Source organism: Trichomycterus rosablanca, chromosome 5 (genome assembly GCF_030014385.1).
Source record: "Trichomycterus rosablanca isolate fTriRos1 chromosome 5, fTriRos1.hap1, whole genome shotgun sequence".
NCBI lineage: Eukaryota > Metazoa > Chordata > Actinopteri > Siluriformes > Trichomycteridae > Trichomycterus > Trichomycterus rosablanca.
Window position 1 is genome coordinate 20,889,363 of NC_085992.1, and position 20,885 is coordinate 20,910,247.

The 20,885-nt window shown below is 40.5% G+C and overlaps 1 protein-coding gene across 1 annotated transcript in view; it reads right to left on the minus strand.

Annotated features, from left to right (window-relative positions):
• LOC134314748 (signal-induced proliferation-associated 1-like protein 2) overlaps positions 1 to 20,885 on the minus strand; it is a 183,989-nt gene that overhangs the window by 26,015 nt on the left and 137,089 nt on the right. The window contains exons 23-25 of the mRNA XM_062995441.1: positions 15,379 to 15,510; positions 15,108 to 15,228; positions 877 to 952 (exon numbers count right to left, since the gene is read on the minus strand). Of these exons, the coding sequence (XP_062851511.1) occupies positions 877 to 952; positions 15,108 to 15,228; positions 15,379 to 15,510 (329 nt within the window). The remainder of the gene's footprint in view (positions 1 to 876; positions 953 to 15,107; positions 15,229 to 15,378; positions 15,511 to 20,885) is intronic.

Consider the following 20,885-nt stretch of genomic DNA (forward strand, 5'->3'; position numbering starts at 1 on the left):
CTCTTTCTTGCCTTCTGATTACAATACACTTGACATTTTTCACATCTTGAGATGTCAGCTCTTTGGTTATCTCCTCCTCATCCATATCTTCTAATTCTTTGCAGCGAATAACTCCTTTTGTTTTTACATTGATGTTGGCAAATGTTTTAATACTGAGAAGGTTGTCTGCCTGTATTTTTTTCTGACATTCTATCAAAATTGTCCTGATCAAGGTTTTTTTTACAATCTTTTACAGTTCATGCTATGTCCATGATTTCTTTTTAAATAGCAAATAGGGATAGTTTGGTTAGAATAACATCAGCTTGCATAGCTTCCATTAATATGAACTTAGGCCAGTTATCGTTAGTCATAACAGGGTTGGACCCGGTGTCCGGGTCTAGGTTGTTATCGTAATCCATCAATTTTCGTTTTGGGGTGTGTTTAGCAGCCATGTTTAAAAGGTTTCATTTTCATTACCCGTGCTCCCCACCCACCTTGGAGCCCAACAAGGGGATGTACAGAGCCACGGAACTCCAGCGGCTGCACACCAAGGATACAGAGGTGATAATACTCGAGCTTCCGGATGGTATCGGCACTCGATTGACCCTAAGCCAGCGCTTTCTAGGGATCTCACTAGGGATACAACCGAGGGCACATCCTGACCAGCCGTTTGATTGGAGCGGGCCGAATAATTTTGCTATGGCAGCTGACTGTGTCTAACCACGTAGTTAGTGGGGGTGTGAATACTTTTGCTCAGACAAGCACACATTTTCACGCTTTTCTGCTAGACAGAGATCAGTCCTTAGACTAAGGATGCAGTAAAACTATGTAGTCTTTAAACCATGGGGGTTGTGGATCAAGAAAGAGGACAAATAGATGGTTGGATAGATGGTTTACCTTTCTTAAGTCATGCTGGAGCTGCCTAAGGAGGATATCTAGTTGGTTGACTTTGCCAGTCAAAGTGGCAGACGAGCTAAAGAATGACAGAATTCATATTTAATTTAACCTTACACTTGTGTACAAATATTTTATCCCTTGCTAGGGCTTAATGAGCCAGTCAGATTAATAAAAACACACTTATAAAGAATTTTAAAAAATGGCTACTATTTTGAATGAAAACTACATTTGCAATAGTACATTTTACAATTACAAAATGTTTACTGCAACCCATATGTAAGCATCCCAAAAAACTACAAATAAATTAATTATTTAGCTAAAAACACTGGAAATGTATATACATTTTCTTTTTTTATTATTTATTGCAAATTGAAAAAAAATAACACAACATCCAAAAGGTGATGTCAGATGAGTACACTCTTAAGAAGGTTAAGTATTTACCATTTCAACAAAAAGGGCTTGTCTAAACAGGCTATTACCCTAAAACCATCATTCATTAATTTAAGTGTAGCACTCACATAGTCTGTGTTACAGCTCCCAAAGTTGCAGCCACCTTTCTTGTGGGCTCTAGTGATACCTGACCATCTTCTGTTCTTTGCATGTCAGTCATAATGCAAAGAGGGGTCTAAAAAGCACATGCTGATCTAAAAGCACAGTATTTTGCAAACAAAAAAATTACATTTAGATAAAAAATGTACATCTTAAACAACACGACATTTTTATTGTAATTGTTCAAGGTTGAAGTAGGTATTAAAGAATGCACATACAAATTCTTCACTTTTATTTTTTTTTACTTTTATTCACTTACCAACCCTTTTGCGTTGAGAGCTTAAAACTGGCTGTCATGTCTTTCAATGTCTCTAGCCTTTTGTATGCTATTTTTAGGCTGTTTTCAGATGTGCATGTACAGAACTATTTAGGAAGTAATTATGCTAATCGTTGATGGTTTTCAAATTGAATTGAATTAAACAGTCTGTGGTTGCCATTGTATGATTCTCATCTTCATCACCATACATAAAAAAAACAAACAGACAACCAGAAGTCATCTAAGGACACATACATAAAGACTTGACTTAAAACTGTATCTGTGGCAGGTTGACACACACTTCAAAACAAATGAAACCACCAGCCACATCTTTTTCTTATGAAGTCTTAGCACATGCGAAGGACCAAACAAATTGACTGCAGGCAGGTCAGTAAAGCACATGTACTCTGTGTCTACAATGCCATGCTGTTGTAGCAGGTGCAGAATGTGCGTTTCGTGTCTGTGTGGGTTTCCTCTGGGAGCAGTCCAAAGACGTAAGTTATGTTAATTGGAGATACAAACCTAACTACCTGTCCTGTCATGAATGTAACCAAAGTGTAAAACATGATGTTAAAATCCTGAACTAGATGTGAAAAAGCTGAACTAGAAGGACAGAAACCATTTTTGAAGGCCTGCACATCATTAAACTACAAATGATCCACTAAATGTGAAGTAATGGAGCCGCGACCCATTTGTAAGAAGAGAATCAACTGCTGGAGATTGCAAATGACGGTGGCCTTAAAAGTATGTTTCAGTCAACTTCAAACCTGCCTGCATTTTGGATTAAAATCAAGGCAAAATATGCAGAGATCGCTACAAAAGCGATGAAAACACTGCTTTCATAACCAACATCCTATCTTTGTGAAGCGGGATTTTCTGCAATGACGGCAACCAAAAAAGTTACAGAGTAGACTGGACATAAGGAACACACTTCAGGTGTTATTGTCTCTTATTACCCCTAGGTGGGAGCATCTTGTTGCAGCTAAAAAAGATCAGGGTTCCCACTGATTTTCCATTATTGGTGAGTAGTATTGTTATGCAAAATGACCTCCAGGGCTATGTCGTCAGGAGCATTGAGCTCCCAGTATGGTCTCCCAAGACAAACAGGCCTGGAGTGAAGATCCAGACAAACACGATCCATAATCACTCTTATTAACACAAAATAGAATTGTGTGTATCCTGTCCAGGTTACCGAGACCTGCTCCTGGGACTGTGTTCGACAATGACCATCTTGTGGCCTGAACTAGAAGCACCACATGAACTCAGTCCATGAACTCAGGTCAATGAGGCAACATGAAAAGATTGAGTGGACCCACCACTTGCAAGATCCAGGTTAGGGGTGCGGTTCAATGCTTGTTTTGCAATTTTGCAATTTTTAGCGCAAAATTAGCAGTAAATAAACAAAGTAAATCAAACAAATACAGCCAATACTGTAATGATGACTAGGGGTTTTCAACCTGTGGGGTGCACCTCCCGGGGGGAAAGGGAAGGTTGGGCGAGTCCTTGTCTGGGGGGGCGCGGCATTGCGAGATTTTTTTTTTACTTCTAAAACTAAAGCAATTCATTTTTTTCACCCACAGGAGACATATTTCATTAGTCTAACTCAGTGTTTCTCAACCTTTTTTCAGTCACGGCACCCTTTAAAAGTATGCAAAATCTCAAGTCACCCCAGTCTAAAATGTATTAAAAAAACTTACACTCTGCATCCCTCGGACTGCTAACACACACGCACACCATAAGGTGTCATTTAGGGAGGGAGGGGTAAACGTGACTTACTTTTAATGGGAAACCTGATGCACACATTCACCCTATTCTAATAGGCAGGGATGGATGAGAGGCAGACACGGAGCTCCTGGTCCATAGCCCTCAGTCGCTCCCTGTACTTGTTCTTGATGTAAGTTACGCTCGAAAAGCTCAGTTCGCGCCATGAACAAATCAGATTTATCATAATTAAACAAGTTTATAGTTTATTTCTCAATTATTTGTCATTATAAGAGCACTGTTTTTCTGCATCTTCTCTCTGTAGCTCGGTTACGGCTCTCTCAACTCAAACTCAAAAGAAGCTTTATTGGCATGACAAATAAAGACATTCATATTGCCAAAGCAAGTTACAGAGAAATAATAAAAATAACAGTAAGAAAGAACAAATATATACAAAACAGCACTTTGAATGTAAATGTGCTTTATAAATAAATTACTTACTTACTAAAACAGTTACAAGTGCAAAAAAATTATTATATTAATAAAAACTGCAAAATAATAACAAAATTATAATATTTACAGTAATCAGTTTACAACGATCAGTCTCTCTCTCTGTGTGTGTGCGCACATTAACTGATCGTTATTACTACCTCATTAATGTAAATATTATAATTTTTATTGTTAATATTTTGTTTTTTTTATTTATTAATACGAATGTCCTTATTTGTCATGCCAATAAAGCTTCTTTTGAGTTTGTGTGTGTGTGTGTGTGTTTGTGTGTGTATGTGTGTCTTGCTCGCTCTCCGCTTTCCGTTTTCGAATTTGAATTTCGACAATAAACAGCTCCTATCATCACTGATTAATTATCCTTCACTGATGGAAGCGGAATAAGTTAATTACAGTCGATAAGAATTGCGCAGAAATAAAAAGATATACATATACAGTGAGGAAAATAAGTATTTGATCCCCTGCTGATTTTGTAAGTTTACCCCCTTACAAAGACTTGAACAGTCTATAATTTTTATGGAAGGTTTATTTTAACAGAGAGAGACAGAATATCAACAAAAAAATCCAGAAAAAAACATTAAATAAAAGTTATAAATTAATTTGTATTTAATCCCCTACCAACCAGCAAGAATTCTGACCCCCACAGACCGGTTATGTCCTGTCCCTGTATAAAAGACTCCTGTCACAGAATCAGTTTCTTCCGTTCAAATCTCTCGACCACCATGGGCAAGACCGAAGAGCTATCAAAGGATGTCAGGGACAAGATTGTAGACCTGCACAAGGCTGGAATGGGTTACAAGACCATCAGCAAGAAGCTTTGTGAGAAAGAGACCACTGTTGGTGCGATAATTCGAATCACAGTCAATCGCCCTCGCTCTGCAACTCCATGCAAGATCTCACCTCGTGGGGTAAGAAAGATTCTGAGAAAGGTGAGGTCAGCCCAGAATTACACGGGAGGAGCTTGTCAATGATCTCAAGGGAGCTGGGAGCAGAGAAATGCTGGATATGACCCCAAGAACACCATCCCCACTGGGCATTTCTCTGCCTCCAAACACGGCGAGTGGAGTTGATGCCAAAGAGCTCAATTTTGGTCTCATCTGACCATATCACATTCTCCCAAGCTTTCTCGGAATCATTCAGGTGTTCATTGGCAAACTTCAGACGGGCCTCTACATGAGCCTTCTTGAGCAAAGGGACTTTGCGGGCACTGCAGGATCTCAATCCATTACGGCGAAGTGCGTTACTAATGGTTTTCTTGGTGACTGTGCTCCCAGCTCCCTTGAGATCATTGACAAGCTCCTCCCGTGTAATTCTGGGCTGACCTCACCTTTCCCAGAATCATTCTTACCCCACGAGGTGAGATCTTGCATGGAGCTCCAGAGCGAGGGCGATTGACTGTGATCTTGTATTTCTTCCATTTTCGAATTATCGCACCAACAGTGGTCTCTTTCTCACCAAGCATCTTGCTGATGGTCTTGTAGCCCATTCCAGCCTTGTGCAGGTCTACAATCTTGTCCCTGATGGTCGAGAGATTTGAATGGAAGAAACTGATTCTGTTACAGGAGTCTTTTATACAGGGACAGGACTAATTTGTGTGCCTTTTGTGCACATAACCGGTCTGTGGGGGTCAGAATTCTTGCTGATTGGCAAGAATTCTTGCTGAAACTTTTATTTAATGTTTTTTTCTGGATTTTTTGTTGATATTCTGTCTCTCTCTGTTAAAATAAACCTTCAATAAAAATTATAGACTGTTCAAGTCTTTGTAAGGGGGTAAACTTACAAAATCAGCAGGGGATCAAATACTTATTTTCCCCACAGTATAGCGGCTTCCAAAGGCGCGACTCGGTTCCTTTTGTTCATTTTAAAGAGCCGTTCAATAGAATCGGATCGTTCGCGAACGACTCATCACTATTAGAATATTTTTGACGGCACCCCTGACGAAGCCAGACGGCACCCTGGTTGAGAAAGGCTGGTCTAACTGACCCCACACACACACACACACACACGCAGGTTTAATGTTATCCAGTTCAGTCTGAAAAAACCTTAAAAATAGGGCTCACAGTGAAGATAAAACGGTGACAAAAGCAACGGCGTGTGTGTGTCTTTAAGAGAGACGCTCTGTTCACAGTATCGATATAAGTGATTCAGGAGTTGATTCATTTTATGCGAAGCGTAAGTTTCTCTTCTCAGTTATCTCTCCGTGTTTACTGTTATTAATTAATGTCGTGGTTTTAAATAAACACCAGCTATACAGAACATTTTGTGTGACTATCTTATATTAAAAAGCTTAATTAAAAAGCTTAATTAAACTGCTATTACCACAGAGCAGTAACCGAGGAGCTAAAAGTTTTCTGTCAGTCAGAGCAGATGATCCTGAACTAACGAATTTAGTAATTAATAAACTTTTGCCTCTGATTGGCTCTGTAACGTTTTCTGTTCTCATCTACATCAAAAGCAAGAACCGCTTACGATTTACCAAAGTGAACCACGAATTTATATAATGTGCTCATAGAATCGACTCAGATGGGATCAGGTTGAATTATCTTTTAAAGGAAATATTTCAATCAGCAAAATTGCATCGTATGTATGATGCACAACGTTAATTATGTTATTTTAGGTTGTGAAATGCGATGGTTGACGAATGGTGATGCGATGGTTGGCGCTTTGTAGCTCAAAGTCTGGATCAATCCACTGAGCTGTTAAGCTTAACAAGGAGGTGATCTTTATATATCACGCGATCGGATCTGCTGAATTTAGGAAATATCGACCGATCGCATATTTTGATAAAAAATCGGCCGATTTCGATACATAGCCGATCGATCCTTCCATCTCTAATATCGCCATATATTTGGCAGGTTGGCTCTGGTTTTACAAGAGCACTTAACAGTGGTGGATTTAAATCCGAAGCGTTGACAGCATTGGGCAAGGATGCTGCAAAGGGCAACTATGCATTTGAAAGTTGTATTGACTGCAGCAAATTAAGGGGATGAATGATGCACCCCTCCACCTAGCACACAGAGCCCAGATCCAGATCTTCTGGATTAGTCTATCAAACAGTCATTCTCACTTCTGACACCATTAAAATAAGATATACACTGCCTGGCCAAAAAAAAGGTCACACACTCTAATATTTCGTTGGACCGCCTTTAGCTTTGATTACGGCATGCATTCGCTGTGGCATTGTTTCCACAAGCTTCTGCAATGTCACAACATTTATTTCTGTCCAGAGTTGCATAAATTTTTCTCAAAAATGATGTCTCATGAAAATGAAAATGATGTCTCATGCTCCCTGATCCACTCTTTCACAATTTGAGCCCGATGAATCCTGGCAATTGTCATTTTGGAATATGCCCGTGCCATCAGGGAAGAAAAAATCTAGTGATGGAATAACCTGGTCGTTCAGTATATTCAGGTAGTCAGCTGACCTCATTCATTGGGCACATAACGTTGCTGAACCTAGACCTGACCAACTGCAGCAACCCCAGATCATAGCACTGCTCCCACAGGCTTGTATGGTAGTCACTAGACATGATGGGTGCATCACTTCAGCCACCTCTCTTCTTACCCTGATGCGCCCATCACTCTGGAACAGGGTAAATCTGGACTCATCAGACCACATGTCCTTCTTCCATTGCTCCAGAGTCCAATCTTTATGCTCCCTAGCAAACTGAAGCCGTTTGTTTTGTTTTGCAAAACCCTTGTTTTGCAGACACTCAGGAACTTTAAGGTACAAATGTTACTAAATGTAAATTAAATTAAGCATCACTTAGGGCTGGGCGATATGGCTAAAAAAACTCATATCTCCATATGCTTTTGAGAAGTGGTGATATACGTTACGATATAATGTAAACTTAAAGTACAATGGCAGGCAACCGCCCATATTTTACCTTATATTATTTATAAGTTCTCTTAAAAACACAAAACATTGTAGTTCTGATCAATTCTGACTAATTACAGTGTTTATATTGAAATAATATAATGAAATAATATAATATAAATAATATAATGAAAGTGTGTTTGTCAGTTATACAACAACCAATGAAGAGAGAGCTTGAAATTCCACCCAAAGTCTAAATTCGAAGCTCTGATTGGTTCATACATCTGAATCTCTTGAATCGTAGTTGTTTGCCCACAGTCAGCAACACGAATGAATCTATACCACAGATAAGAGCACAGTTTTCTGATTCGATTCCGAAGAATAATTCATCTGAAGAGAGTCGTTTCTGACTCATTGACTCAGTGATTCAGTTTCCATGCTCATACGTGAAGGAAAGCATTCCGCTTAGTTCTTTTGGGTTTTAAACGTTCTCAGATAGTAACTTGTGTGGTAACCTGTGTATTCTATGTTCGTTCACTGACAGTTTTTGTTCTCACATCATTCTCTGACTCACGCAGTGACCAACACTCCTCGTTCTCACGCGGGTGCTTTTGCTTTAGGTGGTAAAATTAATGTGTTGTTGCCACCGTTTGTCATCAGTATTTTTGCACGTGTTGCAAATTACAATCATTTATTGTATGTGTATGTGTATATACTGTATATATACAGTGTATCACAAAAGTGAGTACACCCCTCACATTTTTGCAAATATTTCATTATATCTTTTCATGGGACAACACTATAGACATGAAACTTAGATATAATTTAGAGTAGTCAGTGTACAGCTTGTATAGCAGTGTAGATTTACTGTCTTCTGAAAATAACTCAACACACAGCCATTAATGTCTAAATAGCTGGCAACATAAGTGAGTACACCCCACAGTGAACATGTCCAAATTGTGCCCAAATGTGTCGTTGTCCCTCCCTGGTGTCATGTGTCAAGGTCCCAGGTGTAAATGGGGAGCAGGGCTGTTAAATTTGGTGTTTTGGGTACAATTCTCTCATACTGGCCACTGGATATTCAACATGGCACCTCATGGCAAAGAACTCTCTGAGGATGTGAGAAATAGAATTGTTGCTCTCCACAAAGATGGCCTGGGCTATAAGAAGATTGCTAACACCCTGAAACTGAGCTACAGCATGGTGGCCAAGGTCATACAGCGGTTTTCCAGGACAGGTTCCACTCGGAACAGGCTTCGCCAGGGTCGACCAAAGAAGTTGAGTCCACGTGTTCGGCATCATATCCAGAGGTTGGCTTTAAAAAATAGACACATGAGTGCTGCCAGCATTGCTGCAGAGGTTGAAGACGTGGGAGGTCAGCCTGTCAGTGCTCAGACCATACGCCGCACACTGCATCAACTCGGTCTGCATGGTCGTCATCCCAGAAGGAAGCTGACGCACAAGAAAGCCCGCAAACAGTTTGCTGAAGACAAGCAGTCCAAGAACATGGATTACTGGAATGCCCTGTGGTCTGACGAGACCAAGATAAACTTGTTTGGCTCAGATGGTGTCCAGCATGTGTGGCGGCGCCCTGGTGAGAAGTACCAGACAACTGTATCTTGCCTACAGTCAAGCATGGTGGTGGTAGCATCATGGTCTTGGGCTGCATGAGTGCTGCAGGCACTGGGGAGCTGCAGTTTGTTGAGGGAAACATGAATTCCAACATGTACTGTGACATTCTGAAACAGAGCATTATCCCCTCCCTTCGAAAACTGAGCCTCATGGCAGTTTTCCAACAGGATAACGACCCCAAACACAACCTCCAAGATGACAACTGCCTTGCTGAGGAAGCTGAAGGTAAAGGTGATGGACTAAACCCAATTGAGCACCTGTGGCACATCCTCAAGTGGAAGGTGGAGGAGTTCAAGGTGTCTAACATCCACCAGCTCCGTGATGTCATCATGGAGGAGTGGAAGAGGATTCCAGTAGCAACCTGTGCAGCTCTGGTGAATTCCATGCCCAGGAGGGTTAAGGCAGTGCTGGATAATAATGGTGGTCACACAAAATATTGACACTTTGGGCACAATTTGGACATGTTCACTGTGGGGTGTACTCACTTATGTTGCCAGCCATTTAGACATTAATGGCTGTGTGTTGAGTTATTTTCAGAAGACAGTAAATCTACACTGCTATACAAGTTGTACACTGACTACTCTAAGTTATATCCAAGTTTTATTTCTATAGTGTTTTCCCATGAAAAGATATAATAAAATATTTGCAGAAATGTGAGGGGTGTACTCACTTTTGTGATACACTGTATATATATATACACAGTATATACGTATATATATATCATTGATCAGCCATAACATTAAAACCACCTCCTTGTTTCTACACTTACTGTCCATTTTATCAGCTCCACTTATCCACTTACCATATAGAAGCACTTTGTAGTTCTACAATTACTGACTGTTGTCCATCTGTTTCTCTGCATGTTTTGTTAGCCCTCTTTCTTGCTGTTCTTTAATGGTCAGGTCTCCCAAGGCCACTACAGAGTAGGTATTATTTGGATGGTGGGTCATTCTTAGCACTGCAGTGACACTGCCATGGTGGTGGTGTGTTAGTGTGAGCTGGTATAGCAGTGCTGATGGAGTTTTTAAACACCTCATTGTCACTGCTGGACTGAGAATAGTCCACCAATCAAATATATCCAGCCAACAGCACCCTGTGGGCAGCGTCTTGTGACCACTGTTAAAGGTCTAGAAGATGACCAACTCAAACAACAGCAATAGATGAGCTATCATCTCTGACTACATCTACAAGGTGGACCAACTAGGTAGGATTACTTTCTAATAGAGTGGACAGTGACTGGATACGGTATTTAAAAACTCCAGCAGCGCTGCTGTGTTTGATCCACTCATACCAGCACAACAAACACTAAGACACCACCACCATGTCATTGTCACTGCAGTGCTGTGTGGTGGATTTTTATGTATATAATAATTTGTGTATATATATGTGTGTATTAACTTGTGTGATTTTAGATTGTTGTAATTTTTGTGATGTGTATGGGGTAATTTAGATTTAATTTAGGTAATTTAGAAACGAATGGTTTACAACTGAAGTTTACTGAAGTCCCTGTATAAAAGACACCTGCAACAGAATCAGTTTCTTCCATTCAAATCTCTCGACCACCATGGGCAAGACCGAAGAGCTATCAAAGGACGTCAGGGACAAGATTGTAGACCTGCACAAGGCTGGAATGGGCTACAAGACCAGCAGCAAGAAGCTTGGTGAGAAGGAGACCACTGTTGGTGCAATAATTCGAAAATGGAAGAAATACAAGATCACAGTCAATCGCCCTTGCTCTGGAGCTCCACGCAAGATCTCACCTCGTAGGGTAAGAATGATTCTGGGAAAGGTGAGGTCAGCCCAGAATTACACGGGAGGAGCTTGTCAATGATCTCAAGGGAGCTGGGGGCACAGTCATCAAGAAAACCATTATTATAAAACGGATAGTTCCGGTCCTAAAATCTGATTGGCTGAGCCGCGTTCGAAGCCGTTGTAAAATCCCCAATAAATGCACACCTACGACCACCTCACATCATTCCATATTAATACGCCACTGAAAAGAACAAGTGAATGTTATTTTCGCCCTCATGTTGCCTAGCAACACTATTAATTGAACTACCTTGCGTCGCGGAAGAATGCTTTATTGTAAGTTTATACACAATAAATACATTTATGAATTAAACATTGTTGTATTTATTATATTTTATGTTGACCGCCGTTTTATAAAAGCAATAAGCCACTCGAGACCGTGCGTTAATGTTATGATTTTAGCACGGGGAAAAACGTCATCCCCGTGCTAAAATCACAGTAACGCACGGTCTCTCGTGGCTTATTGCTTTAGTAACGCACTTCGCCGTAATGGATTGAGATCCTGCAGTGCTCGCAAAGTCCCTCTGCTCAAGAAGGCTCATGTAGAGGCCCGTCTGAAGTTTGCCAATAAACACCTGAATGATTCAGAGAAAGCTTGGGAGAATGTGATATGGTCCGATGAGACCAAAATTGAGCTCTTTGGCATCAACTCCACTCGCCGTGTTTGGAGGCAGAGAAATGCCCAGTGGGGATGGTGTTCTTGGGGTCATATCCAGCATTTCTCTGCTCCCAGCTCCCTTGAGATCATTGACAAGCTCCTCCCGTGTAATTCTGGGCTGACCTCACCTCTCTCAGAATCTTTCTTACCCCACGAGGTGAGATCCTGCATGGAGCTCCAGAGCGAGGGCAATTGACTGTGATCTTGTATTTCTTCCATTTTCGAATTATCGTGCCAACAGTGGTCTCTTTCTCACCAAGCATCTTGCTGATGGTCTTGTTGCCCATTCCAGCCTTGTGCAGGTCTACAATCTTGTCCCTGACGTCCTTTGATAGCTCTTTGGTCTTGCCCATGGTGGTCGAGATATTTGAACGGAAGAAACTGATTCTGTTGCAGGTGTCTTTTATACAGGGACAGGACTAATTTGTGTGCCTTTTGTGCACATAACCGGTCTGTGGGGGTCAGAATTCTTACTGGTTGGTAGGGGATCAAATACTTATTTCCCTTAATTAAATACAAATTAATTTATAACTTTTATTTAATGTTTTTTTTCTGGATTTTTTGTTGATATTCTGTCATTCTGTCATATATTTATAATATAAATTATAGACCGTTCAAGTCTTTGTAAGGGGGTAAACTTACAAAATCAGCAGGGGATCAAATACTTATTTTCCTCACTGTATATATACAGTGGTGTTCAAAAAAATAGCAGTCCAACACCATTAACTTGATAAATCACTGTTTTTAGTAGAAGTGATATTTCTACATAGCAAAAAATTCACTTGAAAGTGTAGTAGAGTAATGAAAACAAAACAAACCCAACAATTAGGACATGCATCCCACTCATTCTGAGTAATTGAAGCATTGATTGAAAGGGGGTTGTTCAAAATAATAGCAGTGAGGAGTTCAATTGGTGAAGTCATTCATTCTGCAGAAGAACGGGTGTCAATTTTGGCCCTTATTTAATGTAGGAGGGTGGCAAATGTTGCACAGGTTGGTCATAGCTCATTTCCTTTTGAAATATTGGGTAAAATGGGTTGTTCCAGACATTGTTCTGATGAACAGCGTACTTTGATTAAAAAGTTGATTGTAGAGGGAAAAAACATACAGTGAAGTGCAGCAAATTATTGGCTGCTCATCTAAAATGCCTTAAAGTGACAACCAAAACCTGAAAGACGCAGAAGGTAGCGTGGAACTACTGTTCGAATGGATCAGAGAATAGCCAGAATGGCAAAGGCTCAGCCAATGATCACCACCAGAAAGATCAAGGAACATCTGGAGTTACCAGTAAGTACAGAAGATGATTAAGTGAAGCCAATTTACCAGCAAGAACTCCTGCAAAGTCCCGTTGTTAAGATAAAGACGTGTCCTGAATGGGTTCAAATTTGCCAAGGAACACATTGACTGGTCCAAAGCGAAATGGCTCAACATTTGTGGACTGATGAAAGCAAAATCGTTCTTTTTGGGTCTAGTGGCCGTAGACAGTATGTCAGACGACCCTCGAGCACTAAATTCAAGCCAAAGTTCACTGTGAAGACAGTAAAGCATGGTGGTACAAAATGATGATATGGGGATGTTTTTCATACCATGGTGTTACGTCTATTTATCACATACGAGGGATCATGGATCAGTTTGAATATATCAGAATACTTTTAGGAGATCATGTTGGCCTATGTCGAAGAAGAAATGTCCTTAAAATGGGTGTTTCAATATGACAATGACCCAAACCGTCCTGGTTACAGACAAACAGGATTGAGGTAATAGAGTGGCCAGCCCAATCCCCTGACTTCAATCCCATAGAGAACTTGTGGGCTGATATCTGAAACACTTTTTTTGAGGCAAAACCCAAAATTGCAGAAGAACTGTGGAATGTAGTCTAATCATCCTGTACAGGAATACCTGTTCAGAGGTGCCAGAAGTTGGTCGACTCCATGCAACACAGATCTCGGAAACAATTGTTATGCCACTAAATATTAGTTCAGTAATTTAAAGTAAAGTGAAACCTCAAACATTTTTTCATGTTATAGATAATTTTTTTGAGTTTTTAAAGAAAAATGCTGGCACTGCTATTTTTTTGAACAGCCTAATATTAACTTTTTTTAACTTTCTGTAAAGGATTGACACAAACTGGCTACATTTTGTTAATGTTTTGATTTAGAATTGAAAGTGTAGTATTTTCAGTGCATTTGGATTTATGGAAATAAAAGTTATTATAATGATTTTGTGCTTTATTCACTTTTTTAAAATCACTGCTATTTTTTTGAACACCACTGTATATGGTAAGTGGAACTGATAAAATGGACAGTGTGTGTAGAAACCAGGAGGTGGTTTTAATGTTATGGCTGATTGGTGTATATAAATTGCAGATTATTAGTAGGGGTGGGCAATATGGCCTTTAAATAATATCACGATATTTTGGGATATTTTTGCGAATACGATATTCACACGCGATATATAAGAACACTTTTTTAAAAAGTTTATTTTAAAAACACCTTTGTTTTGTAGACACTCAGGAAATCTAAGGTACAAATGTTACTAAATGTACATTAAATTAAGCATCACTTCCAGTAGGGCTGGGCAATATTGCAAAAAAAACCTCATATCTCGATATGCTTTTGAGAAGTGGTGATATACGATATGATATAATGTAAACTTAAAGTACAATGGCAGGCCACCGCCCGTATTTTACCTTATATTGTTTAAGTTCTCTTAAAAACACAAAACTTTGTAGTTCTGATCAATTCTGACTTTGTATTAATATTAACAACATTTATATAAAATCCAGAAAACATTTAATATTTGATCATGATTTGCTATCACTGCATAATGAAAGCGTGTCTGTCAATTATACAACAACCAATGAAGAGAGAGCTTGAAATTCCGCCCAAAATCTAAATTCGAAGCTCTGTTTGGTTCATACATCTGAATCTTTTAAATCGTAGTTGTTTGCCCAGTCAGCAATACAAATGAATCTTTACCACAGATAAGAGCACAGTTTTTTTATTCGAATCCAATGAATTTGTCTGAAAAGAGTCATTTCTGACTCATTGACTCAGTGATTCAGTTTCCATGCTCATACGCGAAGGAAAGCGTTCCGCTTAGCGCTTTTGGGTTTTAAACGTTCTCAGATGGTAACCTGTGTGGTAACCTGTGTATTCTGTTTGTTTACTTGTTCTCACATCATTCTCGTATTCACGCCAGTGCTTTTGCTTTAGGTGCTGAAATAAATGTGATGTTGCCACCGTTTGTTGTCAGTATTTTTGCACGTTTTGTAAATTACAGTCGTTTGTTTGGAGTCTGACCTTCTGTATTCGAAAACCTTCCACACTAGTGATGTAGCTCCCCTTTTAGGGACTAGTTCATCCTCAGTGCTAACTCCGGTACTACTCTCTGCATTGGTTGCCATTATTTCACTGTTACGCGCTTGAGAGTGAGTGATACACGTTTGCTAACAATATCTCGATATGGCAAAAATCATATCGAGTTTACAACTGTACCGGTATTATCGTGAATGATATTATATCTCCCACCCCTAATTATTAGCAAAATATTCTAGAAGGAAATCCCACCTACCTTCAAAGGCTTGCGCAGCACTGACAAGGTGGAACCATTCCAAGCCTGTGGCAGTGTCTGGTAGAGGCATGAGCCCTGGATCACTAAACATTAACCTCTCTGACAGGGAGCTGTCAGAGAACCAGATGTCATCTAAGGACACATACATAAAGACTTGACTTAAAACTCTTTTTCTTATGAAGTCTTAGCACATGCGAAGGACCAAATGTTTCAAAGTATCAGTAGGAAATCAGAGTGGAAGTGTGTGAGAAAAGGGTTTACTCTTACCTAATCAGTGTGGCATCATGATATGTGGGACATATTAGACTATATTTGAGTTTACTATTGCTTTACATTAAAGTTCACTCGCATTTGGGCATATGCTTTCATTTCAGTTAAACTGGGAAAAGATCGTTACAAAGCTTCACATAATTAGCTGTGAATTTCAGTCATAACAAATTAGGACTGTTTGTGTAATGTACCAACCCCACTTTCAGAGAAGTTGGGACATTTGTAATTTGTTCAGTCTAGTAAACCTTCATTTCATTGAAAAATGTAAATATAAACAAATTTAGAATTTGATGCCTGCAACACTCAAAAAGCTGGGAATCAGTGGCTCTAATACACCACTGTATCAAGTTGATCAGCAAAACATCAAGAGAATGATCAAATTGCAGATTGCAGGACCACTTTTGATAGATACTGACCACTGCAGACTGGGAACACCCCGCAACAGCTGCAGCTTTGTAGATGCCCTGACCCAGCTGTCTAGCCATCACAATTTGGCCCTTGTCAAACTCGCTCAGTTCCTTACACTTGACAATTTTTCCTGCTTTTAACACATCAACTTTGAGGATAAAATGTTCATTTGCTACCTAATATATCCCACCCAGTAACAGGTGCCGTGAGATAATCAGTGTTATTTGCTTCACTTGTCAGTGGTCATAATGTTATGTTTTGTCACTATATATAAATATATATTGAACTTCCCAACATTCTCTCCCAGCATGGAGCGATCGACCGAATTATTCTGCACGTGGGCAGAAGTGACATTCGCAGAGAGGAGTCAGAAATCTTAAAGAACAACTTCACTGAACTGTTTAATACACTTGAGAAGCTGACTGCTCAGAAGTTCATCAGTGGGCCTCTCCCAGCCCGAGGATCTAATATGTTTTCACGGCTACTCAACCTCAACACGTGGCTAAGCAGAACCTGCAGTTTGAAAGGTATGGGTTATATTGACAATTTTAATGTATTCTGGGGGCGCAGAGAATTTTTTTACCCAGATGACACCCACCTAAGCAAGACTGGAGTGAAGGCACTAAAGGACAACCTCCATTTTGCTCTTCGCCATCTGCTTCTTGGACTGACTCGACACAATACGTGCATCCTCAACCTCCCTCACCTGCTTTCAACCATGAAGGACCATCAAACATAAAATCCCCATCACTGGAGAACACAGCTCAGGCTGAGTTTCTGACTCTTGACGAAAGCTATTATGACCTTCATCATCAGGCAGTGACACAGCAGTCAACAGCAGAGACATCACAATCATCCTCCAACTTCTCTCTCTCAACATCACCTCCACATATGGATTTCACAGAGAAAATGGAGAAGCTGGTGTGTGTTGGGACTAAATTCTCACACTCCATCTCAGCCAGTCCACAGGTTTCACCCAAAAAGCGCAGGGCACCCCTTCCCCCCTGTCCACAGCCCCCTCCCCGTTCTCTGAGGCCACTTCAACACCGTCAGCAGCAGCCTTGTACTTCATCTCCTCTGGCTGTACAGAGTTCAGAATGTTCAGCGAGTGCTACTGATAGCGGCTGCAGAATACAAAACAATGATAACTCGTTGTGATGTGTTCAGGGTCCTTGCTATAGCAGATATAAGACATAAGGACCCTGAACACATCACAACGAGTTATCATTGTTTTGTATTCTGACAACAGTTTGGAGAGTAAGCTTGGACCCAGTATGTCTGAAATGTTTTCTATTCCTGTGTTGATTAGAAATAGAAAGAATAGAACGCATTCAGCATATCAAGTCAACCAGTCTAACCTTGTACCTGTACCACGACAACCTCGGGCTGTCCCAGGGGCTCCTGTGGTTCCTTTAAAGCTAGCTCTGCTTAATATTAGATCTCTAGCCAATAAATCATTTTTAGTGAATGACATAATTCTATCCTACAGTTTAGATTTTCTGTTTCTAACTGAAACATGGTTAGCAGAAGGCAGCAGTGCCACTGTTCTTAATGAAACAGCACCAGCAAACTTCAGTTTTATGAATGTGTGTCGAAGTGGTAGAAAAGGTGGAGGAGTAGCTGCCTTATTTAAAGATGTATTCCAGTGCAAAGAGACTGTACTTGGCAAGTCTTTTGAATACCTCTGTTTTATTTTTGAAGAGTACTCCCAAAATTTTATTTTTAACCATTTATAAACCTCCAAGATACTCTGCACATTTTATAGATGAATTTACTGAACTACTGTCAGTTATCTCCACTGAGTACAGCTTCTTCATCATAACTGGGGATTTTAACATCCACTTAGATAATAACAAGGACAATAACACCAAAGAACTTTTTGGACTTTTTGACACATTTGGTCTATTGCAACATGTGAAAGGGCCTACACATACTCGAGGGCACACTCTGGATCTAGTTATTTCTAAAGGTCTTAACATTTCTTCTGTTATGGTCAAGGACTTGGCCCTCTCTGATCATTTTTGTGTCTTCTTTGAAATGCTGATCACTCCAGATGCTCAAACTAGCTCTGTTTCTGTTAACAAAAGGTGCATAAATGAAAGCACTAGTTCTCAGTTTATGGAGGCCATAGCTATATCACCAACTTTAATTGCAGAGTCAGTTGATGAACTCCTGGATAACTTTAACATGAAAATATTGACTGTCATGGATGTGGTTGCCCCTGTGAAAGTCATGAAAACGTTGAGCAAACAGAAAGCACCATGGCGTAACACAATGATGGTAATAGCTCTGAAAAGAGAATGCAGGAGAGCTGAACGTAAGTGGAGGAAAACTAAACTTCAAATCCACTATGATCTCTATAAGCAAAGCCTTTGTAGTTTTAACTCGGAGTTATGCAGGGCTAGACAGCTGCACTTCTCTAAGATCATTAACAGGAACATCAACAACACCCGCACTCTATTCAACGTGGTCGACAAGCTTACAAATCCTCCAAAACGGATCACACCAGAACTTCTGTCCACAGAGAAATGTAATGAATTTGCTCATTTCTTCTGTGAAAAAATCCAAACTATTAGACTGACCATCAACGCCACTCAGTCAAACGATGAAACTATGCTGCCCCTACAGACACTTAGAAATAACATGACTATTATGTCACAATTTAATACAATAGACCAAAAAACACTGGAGAAAACAGTTCAGCATCTTAAATCATCGATATGTTGTCTCGACATACTGCCATCTGAATTTTTTAAAACTATTTTTAACTCTGTAAAAACTGATTTGCAACAAATAGTTAATGGCTCACTAGAATCAGGCGTTTTCCCAAAGTCACTGAAAACAGCTGCCATTAAGCCATTCCTAAAAAAGAGAACTCTGGATGCGTCTGTGTTAAACAACTACAGGCCGATCTCAATCTTCCTTTCATAGCCAAGATCATTGAGAAAGTTGTTTACAATCAAGTCAGCAGTTTTTTGAATTCCAGTGGTTATTTTGACAAATTTCAGTCAGGCTTTCGAGCTCACCACAGCACTGAAACGGCTCTCATAAAAGTGTTAAATGATCTACGGCTGAATACTGACTCGGGTAAAATATCAGTTCTGGTTTTACTGGATCTTAGTGCTGCCTTTGACACTGTAGATCATAGAATATTGCTGGATAGGTTGGAAAACTGGGTTGGACTTTCCGGAACAGTCCTTAATTGGTTCAGGTCTTATTTAGAAGACCGGAGTTACTTCGTCACTATTGGCAGCTGTGAATCCGACAGGGTGGCTATGACATGTGGAATCCCCCAGGGATCAGTTCTCGGACCTCTTCTGTTCAATCTTTATATGCTGCCATTAGGCCAAATGCTACAGGCTAACAACATTGATTACCATAGTTATGCAGATGACACACAGATATACAGTGTATCACAAAAGTGAGTACACCCCTCACATTTCTGCAAATATTTAAGTATATCTTTTCATGGGACAACACTGACAAAATGACACTTTGACACAATGAAAAGTAGTCTGTGTGCAGCTTATATAACAGTGTAAATTTATTCTTCCCTCAAAATAACTCAATATACAGCCATTAATGTCTAAACCACCGGCAACAAAAGTGAGTACACCCCTTAGTGAAAGTTCCTGAAGTGTCAATATTTTGTGTGGCCACCATTATTTCCCAGAACTTCCTTAACTCTCCTGGGCATGGAGTTTACCAGAGCTTCACAGGTTGCCACTGGAATGCTTTTCCACTCCTCCATGACGACATCACGGAGCTGGCGGATATTCGAGACTTTGCGCTCCTCCACCTTCCGCTTGAGGATGCCCCAAAGATGTTCTATTGGGTTTAGGTCTGGAGACATGCTTGGCCAGTCCATCACCTTTACCCTCAGCCTCTTCAATAAAGCAGTGGTCGTGTTAGAGGTGTGTTTGGGGTCATTATCATGCTGGAACACTGCCCTGCGACCCAGTTTCCAGAGGGAGGGGATCATGCTCTGCTTCAGTATTTCACAGTGCATATTGGAGTTCATGTGTCCCTCAATGAAATGTAACTCCCCAACACCTGCTGCACTCATGCAGCCCCAGACCATGGCATTCCCACCACCATGCTTGACTGTAGGCATGACACACTTATCTTTGTACTCCTCACCTGATTGCCGCCACACATGCTTGAGACCATCTGAACCAAACAAATGAATCTTGGTCTCATCAGACCATAGGACATGGTTCCAGTAATCCATGTCCTTTGTTGACATGTCTTCAGCAAACTGTTTGCAGGCTTTCTTGTGTAGAGACTTCAGAAGAGGCTTCCTTCTGGGGTGACAGCCATGCAGACCAATTTGATGTAGTGTGCGGCGTATGGTCTGAGCACTGACAGGCTGACCCCCTACCTTTTCAATCTCTGCAGCAATGCTGACAGCACTCCTGCGCCTATCTTTCAAAGACAGCAGTTGGATGTGACGCTGAGCACGTGCACTCAGCTTCTTTGGACGACCAATGCGAGGTCTGTTCTGAGTGGACCCTGCTCTTTTAAAATGCTGGATGATCTTGGCCACTGTGCTGCAGCTCAGTTTCAGGGTGTTGGCAATCTTCTTGTAGCCTTGGCCATCTTCATGTAGCGCAACAATTCGTCTTTTAAGATCCTTAGAGAGTTCTTTGCCATGAGGTGCCATGTTGGAACTTTCAGTGACCAGTATGAGAGAGTGTGAGAGCTGTACTACTAAATTGAACACACCTGCTCCCTATGCACACCTGAGACCTAGTAACACTAACAAATCACATGACATTTTGGAGGGAAAATGACAAGCAGTGCTCAATTTGGACATTTAGGGGTGTAGT